Raw genomic sequence first — 11,569 nt, 5'->3', positions numbered from 1 at the left:
TAATCCCATGTCCGGTTACTTCCAAATTAAATCATAAAAAACGTCTTTGTGAATAACGATTTATGTGAATTTAAATGGTAAGGAGTAATACAGAAATAATGAAAATATATGCAATTGCTTACATAATTAAGACTGCTCTAACCCACCAAGACACATAGAGTACAATGGCTGGTTTACACAGTGGCAGATATGGGAAAAGACAAGACAGGAAGAAATGATAAATAGGGCACAGTTTATGTAAGGTTATATTCCCTCAAGATGTCCTGTTATGAAGAATGTGTACAGTACTGTATCCCAAAGCTGAAAATTATATCCATCTGCAGCACCTTCCACATAACATTATACAATTCAATGACATCTGAACCTGTTTATTCTCTCCACTCCACACTATTTGTTCCTTTATGGATGACACTTGGTTTTATGCTGCGTAAAAAGCCCATTCAGTTCAAACTTCAGTGTCATCCTGAATGCTGCTTGTCTCATGCAGGCCATTATTCCTCCGGTCCACCAATGAATGTCAATATCTGAATTAAGGTGACACGTGTCCACTGGAGGGTGAAAGAAGGAGCACATTTATATTTCAAATATATATTTGAGCAGTTCCTTTTAATTATAGGGTATTTGAGAAGATGAAGTAAAAAGGATAGGCAGAAACAAACTGCTACATCTATGTCATATAATTAAAATAGCTATAATACACAGGGATACAGTCCTTTCTGTACAGACCCTTTACACACAACAGACCTCATAGAAGTTGCATGTTACATTCTGTTTAAGAGATTTGAGCTGTGACACAACAGCAGCAATTACAGATGACAACTTGCTCCCCCATTGCAGGTAATTTATAAAAATGTACAGGTATCTGGAGGCAAAAGAGTAGTTTTCATTTGAAGTCAACTCAAATCCCATTTTAGGAATCTCTGTTTCCAAAATCATTCGGATTTTGCTGATAGGAAATACAAAGCAATCACCAAACCTGTAGAATAAAAAGCATTTGTGCAAAAAAGTTGTCACTTCACTGCCACAGTGTAATTAAAAGCGCATCTACACACTTTGTCAGAAACATGCTGTTGTGGATGTATTATAAAAGTATTTAATCCTTAATTATGTATTCAGACAGTCAAGTTAGGTAAAATGCCCCGAATATTATATTCAGTAAATTATATTAACATTTGATGAGCAAAGTATAACTTAATATAGTATAAAAGGCTACCATTCTAGGAGGAACCAAGAATGTCCATGTAACTTCAATTGATCACCTCTCCTTGGTGAGTGCATTGTCAAAATTGATATCAATGGCTCAGAGCTTGTCATTTTTCCTGGAGTTGTGCTGTTTTTGTGCTTGCATGCTGTATGCCCAGGCTCTGTCCACACCCTGGCCTTCAATTCTGCAGGGTTTCCAGTCAGGGAAGGGGAAACGTCCAGCGACCACTATGGCATCATCAGGGAGCTCGGCCTGCAACTTATCCTGCAATAAGGAAAGCTAGGAACACAAGTATTTAATTAAACGATTGCTTTCAGTGGGCTAACCTTCAGTTCATCCTCATTTCTGCATTTTGTCTAGTAGTAAGCTATGTTGACACAAACTATTATTCCATTAATTTTGTTACTTACCACGCTTGGAGCCAAAAACACTGTGACATTCTTGCATTCTGTCAAGTCAACCTGTGATAAGATACAATGCAGGATGTTAAGCAGCTAATGAAATCACAATTTAGCTTCAGCTATAAACATAATTATCACCTTTAATAAACATGATTTTGAATTTTTAATAAATGCTGTGATGTCTTAAGGTAACTGTTACATACTTGTACTACATCGTTGCTAAAACCAAGTACAGAAATATAGTGAGATGTCTTACCTTCCATAGATCTTCCCGTCGATATGTCACTTTTCCATGAAAGCCTGCTCTCCATGCATGAAAGTTGGAGAGGCGAATCAGCCAAGGGTTGAGCTCATAACCTACAGCAGGAGCGAAGCCCTGCCGATGGGCTTCCAAGACCTGAAAGGTTAAAATGACCACAGTCAAAATGCCGTTGAGCAGAGCAATACAAAAAGTTCCAAACATCTGGATCATACTTACAATACGACCATCACCAGATCCTAAATCCACAAGACTGCCCTTCCGACCTCTCAATAACGTGATGACATTAGCTACCTGAGCTCTGCTGGCTGGAATGTAGGGGACCTGGAAGATTTTTTTTTTTTTTTTTTTTAATGACAGGTTCCTTTGCTTTTTGGGAGAAACAGTTGCACCAATAATTCATTGTTTTGGAGATGTAGACCCATACCTGCAACCTTAGAGGGACTCTACGGAAACCTGGCTGAAGGATTCCCACCCACATAGCATACACAGCAAGTCCACTACCAACAGCTATTTGAGCAACACCCCATCCTCCAAGGTGCTCGGTCTTAAGCTCGGCAAAGACCTCATCTGGTGTATCATTATCCATTCCTTCATAAAATGTACAATATAAGAAGAAAGAAAATCATTTAAGAGAAAACACTGAAACGGGCTGAGTGAGCCTGAACAGGGTGTTTTGCCAATATGGGGAAGTTATGTCTCAATGTTTTTGTTATACACACACACGTGTTACCCGGACACTTAAGTACGTATTAACATGTAATGTACACTTTACTAACTTTACTCCACCGGGACAGATGACGTATGTGCAGCGATGTCAGTCACATGCATTTATTGCCTTTGTAGCCACTCCATTCTTACTAGGTTTGTTAACTACGGACACATTTATGAATGAGAAAACACTAACACAACTACGTCGCACACAGAAAGCGTCACGACAGCGCTAGTATTCATATAGTTAATAAAAACCTCAATGACCTGCAAGGCGGCGGACTCATTACCCCCTTGGACCAGTCCGTCTGTGAAATAATCCGTACGAGTCTGAGCACTCATATTCTTAGTTCCGGGAATGCGCCGCCGACAAAATCTGTCCAATGAACGTCTTTAATGGATTTGCACTTTTCATTTCTACAAAATGAATAGGCCATTTTAATGTGTTTTCCCCCTTGTGAAAACAAAATTAACAAAATACTTTTATTTGAATAAAAAAAAAAATATATATATATCACATATACATTAAAAATATTTAACACTAATATCTAGCAAAAACTGACAATTTATTCAACATCATTCACATTTTTTTGTGCTAAAATGTTTTAATTTAAAGTATCTCTTGTAGAAGTGTCAAATTAATTAGCAAAGAGAAAAATCCAGCTTGGAGACTTTTATCAGTCACTGTCTGCATCATCACTGATGATTCCCTGCAGGTTGGCCCAGTCTGTTGCTCGTCTGCGTCCTGTGTGTGTGTTTTCTTGATCGTCAGAGTCAGAGTTCAGACTGTGCTGATACACTGAAGATGGAGGGTTATGTTGCCATGCCTGTCTGCGTTTAGGACGGCCTGAGAAAGATATTTACATCAATCATACATCAGTAGTGTCAAATTCTGCATGTGCAATATAGTGGTAAATGATACTAGCAATTTAATTTCCTGAAACCTGTACAACCCCAATTCCAAAAAAAATTTGGATTGCTTTGCAAAATGTAAATAAAAACAGTGCAATCTCACAAACCTATACATTTAATCAACATTTTTCACAAATGTATAAAATGTTAAAATTGAAAAAAGAAGGCAATATTGTATTAGATGGCAGAAACACATATCAAAAAAGTTAAGGCCCTGTTTACTGCCATGTAGCAGCTCTGCTTCTTTAACTAAGACAGTCTGCAATTGTCTGGGAACTGAGACCACTTGCTGGAGTTGAGAGAAATATTTACCTTGTGTGGTAATGATGTTACTGGCATCGAGCGAAGCTAGTTCCTGAGCTTTTTCTCGCTTCTTTAGGACTTTTTTACATTTCTGGATTGTTGGTGTACCTGTGTGAAAACACATGCATGCACACACAGGCATTAAAATGTGTTATTGCCTCAGCCAACATTTGCCTCGTTTCAGTAAATTTATTGCACAAGTGGTAAAAATAGTTAAATTTCTTCACAGCCCAAAAATATGATTTAGGTGTGTGACTTTGGCCTTTAGTTTAGACTACAGATGAGGTAAAAGGGAATCAAAAACATTGACTTCTTTCACCTTAGTGCTAAATGTAATTTACTGAAAATCTGCTGAAGATATTCCAAAAAGCTCTGGAAGAGAAAACTAATACATCTGAATTTCAGACTCCAAAAATATGCAACTATGTCCAGAATGTGTGGTTTGCACAAAAAGGTGAAAGTATTACAACTGACCATGGACACCGAGATCTTCAAGTTCCTTCCTTAGAACAGTCACCATGGAGTTAATAGTGCGACAGTCTCCAAGGAGCTTCTTGTAATTACGTTTCACACCACAAAGCGCAATGTAGCGTTTGAGCCTAACAACTGCTTTGTTGTCACTCTGCAAGGGTCAGACAGGTTGTTAAGAAGAAATGCAATTTAATTATTTTTTTACAAAAATGATCCAATATGTAAGCCAACAAAACGCAGTCTTAGTTTTTCTGTCACTTAGCTGACAGTGACCATTCATAGTAGTTACCTACTATGAATGGTTGGAGACAATGTTTTTTTTGAAAATTTTAGAACCCAAAACAATACATGACAGATTAAATTATAGCGTGCAAAGACAAAATTATTATTTATGAATTAGTTTTACACCCTCCCTTGTTCATTCATTTAACTTTTTTATCAAGTTGCTCAAACATAATAAAATAAAAATTATAAACAGAGAAGCAAAAGCAATGACCTTTGCAAAAAAAATATTCAACATAATCACTCATGGACTCACCTTTTGACCTCGAGTACCCTCTCCTTTTTTTATTGTTTTGGATTTCTTTTTAATTTCTTGCTTTTCTTCTTTACCACTATCCTTTTCATCCTCTAAAGAGGGAAGTGATGATGAATCTGAGTCGGTGTCATTTTTCTTTTCCACCGAGACTTTCTCTTCTGTATACGAAAAAGAGAGAAAATGTAATTATAGTTTTATTTGTAACACTGTAAATAAATGAGCATTTAGATATAAAACATGCAGGTATTCATTTTGCATTGTTACCGTTTTCACTCTCATCTGATGACTCATTACTGTTGATTTTGTTCCTCCTTTCTGATTTGTTCTCTTTGTCAGTGTTGCTTTCTTTGTCACTCTGAGGTGTTTTCCTTCCTTGACGTGTATTGATGTCTTTCTTCTCCCCATTTTGCCTTTTCACCTTTTCTTTTGGACTGTGACTCTTGTCCCCTTTTTTTTCTGACTCACTGATTTCATCATCTGTAGAGCCTTCACTGTAAATCTCTTTATGGCTTCCACTTGTCTTGTGTTGTGATTTGTTCAACTCTTTTTCTGAATCGTCAGACCCAGATTTCATTTGGTTTTCCTCCTCACTCTCCTCACTTCCTGATTTGCACCCCCCTTTATCCTCCGGTTCTGTTGTCGACCACAAGAAAAAAGATGAAACATTTTGTGGTTTACAACCAAGCAGTGAGTGAAAGTTTTTACAATGACAACTACTGTTAATTCGTCTTGATTTAAGTGCAACTACTCCCCTGAACTCAGGCTTTGGACAAATGAGCCACGTAAATGATTCTCAAGTAAGTAAGTAATATAAATCACCTCCCTTTACAGCCCAGTCCAAAAGAGGACTGGGCTGTAAAGGGACAAACTTGATAGCGTGTGTACTCAGTAGGACATTTAACCACCTTAAAACTATAGGCATCTAAAAGGATTGCTCGAAAAAACACAAATGTAACCTGATGACGAACAACGGGATTTCTTTGCTTTGGATTCGTCTTCGTCCTCACTTGTCACCTCATTTTCCTTTCCTCTCTTCCTTTTGTTTTGGGGCTTCTTGGTCTCCACTTCATCTTCACTTCCATCATCAACCTGAAGGAAAAAAAATAAATGAATGAATGCATATGAACTAAATCAATGGCAGTGCAGGATTAAAAATGATCATTATACAATCATCTGTAACACAAAAGGTTTATGAGGAGAATTCGGATACCTGCATTTTCATCAGTTCCTCTGCAACCACCTGCTTCATACAATCTCTGGCTTCCGGACTTAATGATTCAAGACCAACATGGGCTAAATATCGTTCTCTCAAAAGTCGTAATGTGAGTTTACTGTAAAAAAAAAATAAAATAAAAAATTGACGTTTACATTTACATTTTACATTTAAAGCGCGAGAAGAAATAATTTACAGCAACAGCCCAAAATTTACTTTTACTTCTAATATTTGGAATATGGACTGTAAAACATGTAAAAGGCTGATCTTTAAGACTGGGTTGCCACTGATGGCAATACTTAAAGGTGATAAAGATGTTTTCCAATATCACAATTGTCATCCGAGCATTATGGCATGTCCAATTTTAAATAAATTTGATCCACAAAACCAATTTGTAATTGTTTGTAAATTTGTGGTCTTAATTTTCCTGTTGTGGATAAAACCAATTCCAAGTTCTCATTTCTAATTATTAGAGGTTATCAATTGTGATTACATTGGAGTGCACAATGGGGAAGTGATCTCAGCCTTTGGAGATTTGTTTAAAGAGCATCGTTCACAACATACACAAATATGATCTAGCATTTTGTGTAATTTTCTTCATCACTAAAGCAAGACTACAGTAAATGTCATATCCTCAGAAACTTGGCAAACCAATTTTAAATTTAGTGAGACTGTAACTTACTCAATCAGGAGTGTCAAACTCAATTCCACAGTGGGCCAAAATTAAAAACTGGGACAAAGTCGCGGGCAAAACTCAATATTTATTGAAAAATGGACTGCAACGATGCACCTTTCCCCTTCTCTCCAGATATGTAATGCTGAACCTTTTCAACATGACCGTTTCTTGTGTTTTTGTGCCACTGAAAAATCCCAGTCCTCCCCAGCAGGGGTCGTTTATAAATCTACTACTTTATTGGTGAAGTCCACTGACACTGACGCCTGATTGTTCCACACAACCTAAAGTGCGTCTTTGGCCTTGAAGTGCTCTTTTAGCTAAAGTTTGGTGACACCCCCCAAACAAACAAACGAAACAACACAAAACTCCCATCACGTGTGAGTGCTGTCTCCAGTGAATAAAGAGTGCGGCAGTGTTGTGTGCACCTTGTCCACGTTACCTCAGGTCGGGCTCACCGCAGAGCTCCCGCCACACAAACCCTCGGATGGAGGCTGTCTCCTCGTTAGACGCCATTCTGTCTCACCTGCTTCTTTACTGTCTTTTTGGCGGCAGCCCGACGTACACGGAAGTGACGTCAACGCAGCACCACGCCCATCGACACCACAAACAACGTGCAAAATCCACAGATATTATTTCTCTTACACTTTTCAGTAATCTGAATCAAATTTAAAATTTGGTTAAATTTGTCAAATATATCTGGCCTTTATATATATATATGTATATATCTTTTGTATCTCATTATACATTTGCTATAAGTTTAGATCCTTTCTTTCACTGAAAAAGCTTTGGAAATTAATTGTTCTTTTGATTGTTATATGTAACAATGTATATGTAATATATATTACATATACAATATACAATATTGAAAATGTCATTCCTGCTATCATCACATAAGCCTTTTCAGTAACATGTACATGTGTCTGAGTTCATTTATTTATCAAATGTAAGGATGGAAAAAGAACACCAAGAAGATAAAGTTGCATTTTTATAAGTAATTTATTCATAACATTCCCATGACCACCATTGGACGGAAGTTGTTTTAGTGCATATTTTAATGTATTCCAAGGTGATTTTATAAAGGGTCTGAGATACATATTGCTCTCATTCAATGTTTTATGTTTTTCCAGTATTCAAAGTGATTAGATTTACATATGACACCTTTGACTATTAAAAGAGAAAATATTTCCTCTTCCTTGAGGAAATAAAAATAAAACCTATTAATTGATCGATTACTATATGGCCTATTACTTGAAACAAATTTCATTGGTTTGGTATAAGACATCAAGCATATGTGAAAAATCATGGCTCAGAATGAAATATAACTAGGAAAGTGTCTGTTCCTTTTGAAACTTGGAACTGAAATGTGAATTCACAATTTCATCATTAACAGTAGTAAGTTCAAAATTGGATGTGTGCTATAGAGTGCATCATATCATTTAAAAAAATGTTTAAACTTACTGGAGCACTAGTTAACACAAAGATTGCATACAATACAGAAGTTAAATACCAAACAATAAATTAAGTTCATAAATTAATTAATAAAAAACCTCTTGAAGCAACAGCAGTAAACATTTAAATAAGGAAAATTGAGCTGCTCAACAATCTCATTCATTGACAACCTGGCTAAAAATGGCTACTCAGTTTTATTCCAGTGTTAACGTATCTTAAGAAAAAAAGACCAAAAAAAAAAAAAAAAACAAAAAAAAAAACAAACAAGCAAAGCAAAACAAAACCCAACTAATCTTTACCATTCTCGGGCAGCATCTCAGTCTGACGTCTGAAAAGGCAACAGATGTCTCACAACCTGAACAACTCACACAGTGTCTCCTACAAATCAAACACCAAAGGGCTGCTAGTGCACATTTTTTAGCACCTACGTTATCAGTAGGCTGACTGCTCTAGAAATAAATAAGCCAATTTTGGGATGGCAGGTCGGTTTTGAGGCCCATTCAGTGATTGTTGTTGTTCAACATCTGAAAATGTTTCTGCCAGTTTCTTTTCACAGGATATTTTACATATTTCCTATTTAAATTATGTACACAGTTTGTTTTCTTGTAAACAGAAGCATTTTCCATGCCCAAATGACTCTTAATTCAGTCATCAGTTCCTCTATTTCTGCAAAGACAACTCAAGAACTCAAGTAATGAAATAACTTACTACCAAGCTATTGCAATGATGAAGGACATCACTTTCATTCCACTAGCATTCAAAAACAAACATACATCATATCGCTCTCCGGATGTCCTGTGTTTTCACATTATTAGTCCTTATACACAGTTTGCTGCCCATGCCCTCTTTCATCATGCATTATATGCCTCCTTACATGGATCCGTCTCACTCTTCTGTCCCCTCCCACAGCCCCCTCTTCCTCTGACTGGCCAAGTGATGAGCCTGGGCCTCTTGAATCTAAAAGGTGTAAGCCTCCAGGACCAGATCCTCTGCCATTCTCATAGATGAGGATATTGAGGGTTTCTTCAAAGATTCGAGCCTCTGGAAACTCAACCTAAAAACAAAAAAACACAACAAAATGGTCAAATTTGGTCTTGGGTTGCAAATTTTGCATTTGAAGACTATATGCAGAGCATAATTAACTGCCTGCTGTTGAACTCAATCGAAGTCAAGAAATAAACACCAAAAATTTAACTATTGCCTCTAAACTTACTGTACCGATAACTACAAGCTTACTTTGGTCTGTTTCTTCTCGGTAGCATAGACAATGGAGGTGCAGCATACTTCAGCAATCTTGCGGCCTTCACCGTAGAAAGACCAACAGCAGATCTCATCCCCAAGCACATCTTTGACAAAGAGGACCCGACCATTAAATCGTAGCACAAGCTTGTCAAAGAGTTCAATATTCTTCAGCAGGTTATCATCAGAGTTGCTGGTCATAAAAGGAGAGAAAAGAGGAAATCTCAATCAGATTAGCAAGCACTTAATGAACATGTCAAACAGACAGGTTGTTGCATCAAATGTTTTTGTCAAATTCTGTGTACACACATGCAGTCAGCTGTACTTTTTACCTGGTATAAGAGTATTTATTGTTTCCCCTGTTGTTCTGCAATTTCACGACTGGCTGTAGAGAGAAGAAACAGGAAGAGTGGTATATCAATGAAAAATTGTTGGACACAGCAGACGAGGGTTTCCATTGCTCGCAACATTAAAACTTTTCAAGCCATTTTATATTTTGTCCATGCTCCATGTAATTGGTGGACCATTGTATTTTGAAGAAATGCTGTTTACCTTTCGACAAGTAGCAATCATCTTCTGTTCTTCTTTGGCTGAGGTTATCATCGGGATGCGGCACACACTTTCAAAGACATCCTTTTGTTTCTGAGGTTAAAATAAGGAAGCTCATTAAACAAAATGAGCCACTAACACACTATCCCAAATTATGAGTTAACTGATTAAAAATAAACAAACTTTACCTGCATGGCACTGAGGCAATGCTGAATGAGTCCCTGGACACGATAGTACTGAGCCTCTTTCAGAACCTCATCCAGCTCTCTGTGTTCTTCTGGAAGTGGTACTGAGCCATCTCGTAGGAAATTCAAAACCAGCCCAAAATGTCGGCCAGATCTATCCAAAACGACCCAGCCTTGGAAAGCAGGAAAAACGACTTTCAGTCAGTGGCAGTCTGGATTAAACTGTTACTTTTTGTCAGAATGAAATATAAAATATGCCAAAATTATTATATTATGGTTGATAGTGATAGAAAATCATCACATCTGCAGTAACTACATCATTAAAAACACAAGAAACCCATATTCCACTATGTGAAATTTGAAAATAATAATGTGAATATATTACAAAGGCGTGACATCCACCCACCTTCTGAGTCTATGGTAACATCTGTACCTCCGTTGCATATGCTCCGCAGGAGACTGTCTTCCTTGCTTAATGTCTGGACGGTCGTATAATGCAGTGAGCCGCCCACATTCAACTTGACATACTTGCTCCCCAGCAGACCCCGATTTCTGTGCTCATCCGCGCCGTGGCAGGCAGGCAGGGAGCCGGCAGGCTGGGCAGAGTCGGCAGCATGACCGCCGACCGAAGCCTCAGCAGACATGGAGCTGGAGAGTCACTTCCCGACTGTGATGCACAAGAACATGGTGGCTCTTTTAGAGATCTGAACAAAGACAGCGACCTTCTTCTTTATTCTGGTCCATTTCAGATGTCTCTTCACTGACAGTTGAAAGGGTAAACCAATCTCAATGCGCTTCATCTCCAACATTGCGTAATTCCTTTCCATGCAAACTATGTCGGTTGAGTACAAATCTTATTTCCACACTTCATCTCGGTGACACACATGAAGGATTTGTTTCAGAGTAGAGCAAAAAAAGTGTAACACAATGACATTTTACATTAGCTGCGGACAAGCTGCTCATTTCGACTACTGGGCGAGGTCGAGATGTTTTCATAGTACGAAAATAAAAACAAAACAATAATAATCCAGTGATGTCAAATTAGCTATACTCACCACACTGAACATCCAAGGGGGCTGCACGACTGGAGCTAGCTAAACTAAGATAGCTAATGTGTTGGCGTTAATTAGACAGCAAACCCGTAAATAACCCGGTAGGAAGAGCCCAAAACACAAAAACAACTTCAGGACGCAGCCGACATCTGACAGCTCATTTCAGCCGCAGCCTACACTGCTACACCGAGGCGGCTAACATCAGCTAGCCTGCTTAGCTACGCCTGAAGCCGGTGACACACCTTTGTTTTGGTATAGTTTCTTGGATGAACAATCCTAAATTACCCGTCGAAAAACGCAACGTGTTAGACGGAGAGCGGCCAAATCCATCGTTGAGATTATTGGCTGATGCTAATGTAAGAAGCTAAGTGGGTCAAACGGAAACGAAACTACACCGTCTTCTTCCT

General features: G+C 38.0%; 3 protein-coding genes across 8 annotated transcripts; all 3 read right to left on the bottom strand.

Annotated features, from left to right (window-relative positions):
* Positions 1–88: 88 nt before the first annotated feature.
* Positions 89–2,894, bottom strand: antkmt (adenine nucleotide translocase lysine methyltransferase). 3 transcript variants are annotated; one of them, XM_029508244.1, is made up of 6 exons: positions 2,843–2,894; positions 2,292–2,455; positions 2,084–2,188; positions 1,862–2,002; positions 1,615–1,665; positions 89–1,483 (listed from the first exon to the last, which is right to left on the bottom strand). In XM_029508244.1, the coding sequence occupies exons 2-6, from the start codon at positions 2,451–2,453 to the stop codon at positions 1,301–1,303; spliced, it is 642 nt and encodes a 213-aa protein (XP_029364104.1). In that variant the 5' UTR covers positions 2,454–2,455; positions 2,843–2,894; the 3' UTR covers positions 89–1,300. The 3 variants fall into 3 exon arrangements, with proteins under 3 accessions (XP_029364104.1, XP_029364105.1, XP_029364103.1); XM_029508245.1 differs by having other exon boundaries at positions 2,834–2,884; XM_029508243.1 differs by having other exon boundaries at positions 2,644–2,866.
* A 60-nt stretch (positions 2,895–2,954) lies between these two features.
* hirip3 (HIRA interacting protein 3) lies at positions 2,955–7,244 on the bottom strand. Of its 3 annotated transcripts, none has more exons than XM_029508240.1 (8): positions 7,128–7,244; positions 6,010–6,130; positions 5,756–5,888; positions 5,064–5,432; positions 4,800–4,957; positions 4,265–4,412; positions 3,800–3,898; positions 2,955–3,422 (listed from the first exon to the last, which is right to left on the bottom strand). In XM_029508240.1, exons 1-8 carry the CDS (start codon positions 7,199–7,201, stop codon positions 3,253–3,255), a joined length of 1,272 nt encoding a protein of 423 aa, XP_029364100.1. In that variant the 5' UTR covers positions 7,202–7,244; the 3' UTR covers positions 2,955–3,252. The 3 variants fall into 3 exon arrangements, with proteins under 3 accessions (XP_029364100.1, XP_029364101.1, XP_029364102.1); XM_029508241.1 differs by having other exon boundaries at positions 5,807–5,888; XM_029508242.1 differs by having other exon boundaries at positions 7,114–7,214.
* A 433-nt stretch (positions 7,245–7,677) lies between these two features.
* On the bottom strand, positions 7,678–11,569 carry kctd13 (potassium channel tetramerization domain containing 13). 2 transcript variants are annotated; one of them, XM_029508411.1, is made up of 7 exons: positions 11,166–11,569; positions 10,517–10,814; positions 10,114–10,283; positions 9,929–10,018; positions 9,709–9,761; positions 9,374–9,569; positions 7,678–9,191 (listed from the first exon to the last, which is right to left on the bottom strand). In XM_029508411.1, the coding sequence occupies exons 2-7, from the start codon at positions 10,752–10,754 to the stop codon at positions 8,949–8,951; spliced, it is 990 nt and encodes a 329-aa protein (XP_029364271.1). In that variant the 5' UTR covers positions 10,755–10,814; positions 11,166–11,569; the 3' UTR covers positions 7,678–8,948. The 2 variants fall into 2 exon arrangements, with proteins under 2 accessions (XP_029364271.1, XP_029364270.1); XM_029508410.1 differs by having other exon boundaries at positions 10,517–10,777.

This window comes from Echeneis naucrates, chromosome 8 (genome assembly GCF_900963305.1).
Source record: "Echeneis naucrates chromosome 8, fEcheNa1.1, whole genome shotgun sequence".
Classification (NCBI taxonomy): Eukaryota; Metazoa; Chordata; class Actinopteri; order Carangiformes; family Echeneidae; genus Echeneis; species Echeneis naucrates.
The sequence above is the reverse complement of the archived record's forward strand: the minus strand, read 5'-3'. Positions and strand labels throughout refer to the sequence as shown.

Excerpts from the sequence above, each read along its gene's own strand:
- antkmt (XM_029508244.1), bottom strand. The coding sequence starts at position 2,453 with ATGGATAATGATACACCAGATGAGGTCTTTGCCGAGCTTAAGACCGAG. Across the intron at positions 2,189-2,291 it reads GAGTCCCTCTAAGGTTGCAG|GTCCCCTACATTCCAGCCAG; the intron begins GTATGGGTCTAC and ends AAAATCTTCCAG. Across the intron at positions 2,003-2,083 it reads GATCTGGTGATGGTCGTATT|GTCTTGGAAGCCCATCGGCA; the intron begins GTAAGTATGATC and ends TTAACCTTTCAG.
- hirip3 (XM_029508240.1), bottom strand. The coding sequence starts at position 7,201 with ATGGCGTCTAACGAGGAGACAGCCTCCATCCGAGGGTTTGTGTGGCGG. Across the intron at positions 5,889-6,009 it reads AGGAACTGATGAAAATGCAG|GTTGATGATGGAAGTGAAGA; the intron begins GTATCCGAATTC and ends TTTTTCCTTCAG. Across the intron at positions 5,433-5,755 it reads ATCCCGTTGTTCGTCATCAG|AACCGGAGGATAAAGGGGGG; the intron begins GTTACATTTGTG and ends GGTCGACAACAG.
- kctd13 (XM_029508411.1), bottom strand. The coding sequence starts at position 10,754 with ATGTCTGCTGAGGCTTCGGTCGGCGGTCATGCTGCCGACTCTGCCCAG. Across the intron at positions 10,019-10,113 it reads ATTGCCTCAGTGCCATGCAG|AAACAAAAGGATGTCTTTGA; the intron begins GTAAAGTTTGTT and ends TTTTAACCTCAG. Across the intron at positions 9,570-9,708 it reads AATAAATACTCTTATACCAG|CAACTCTGATGATAACCTGC; the intron begins GTAAAAAGTACA and ends TTTTATGACCAG.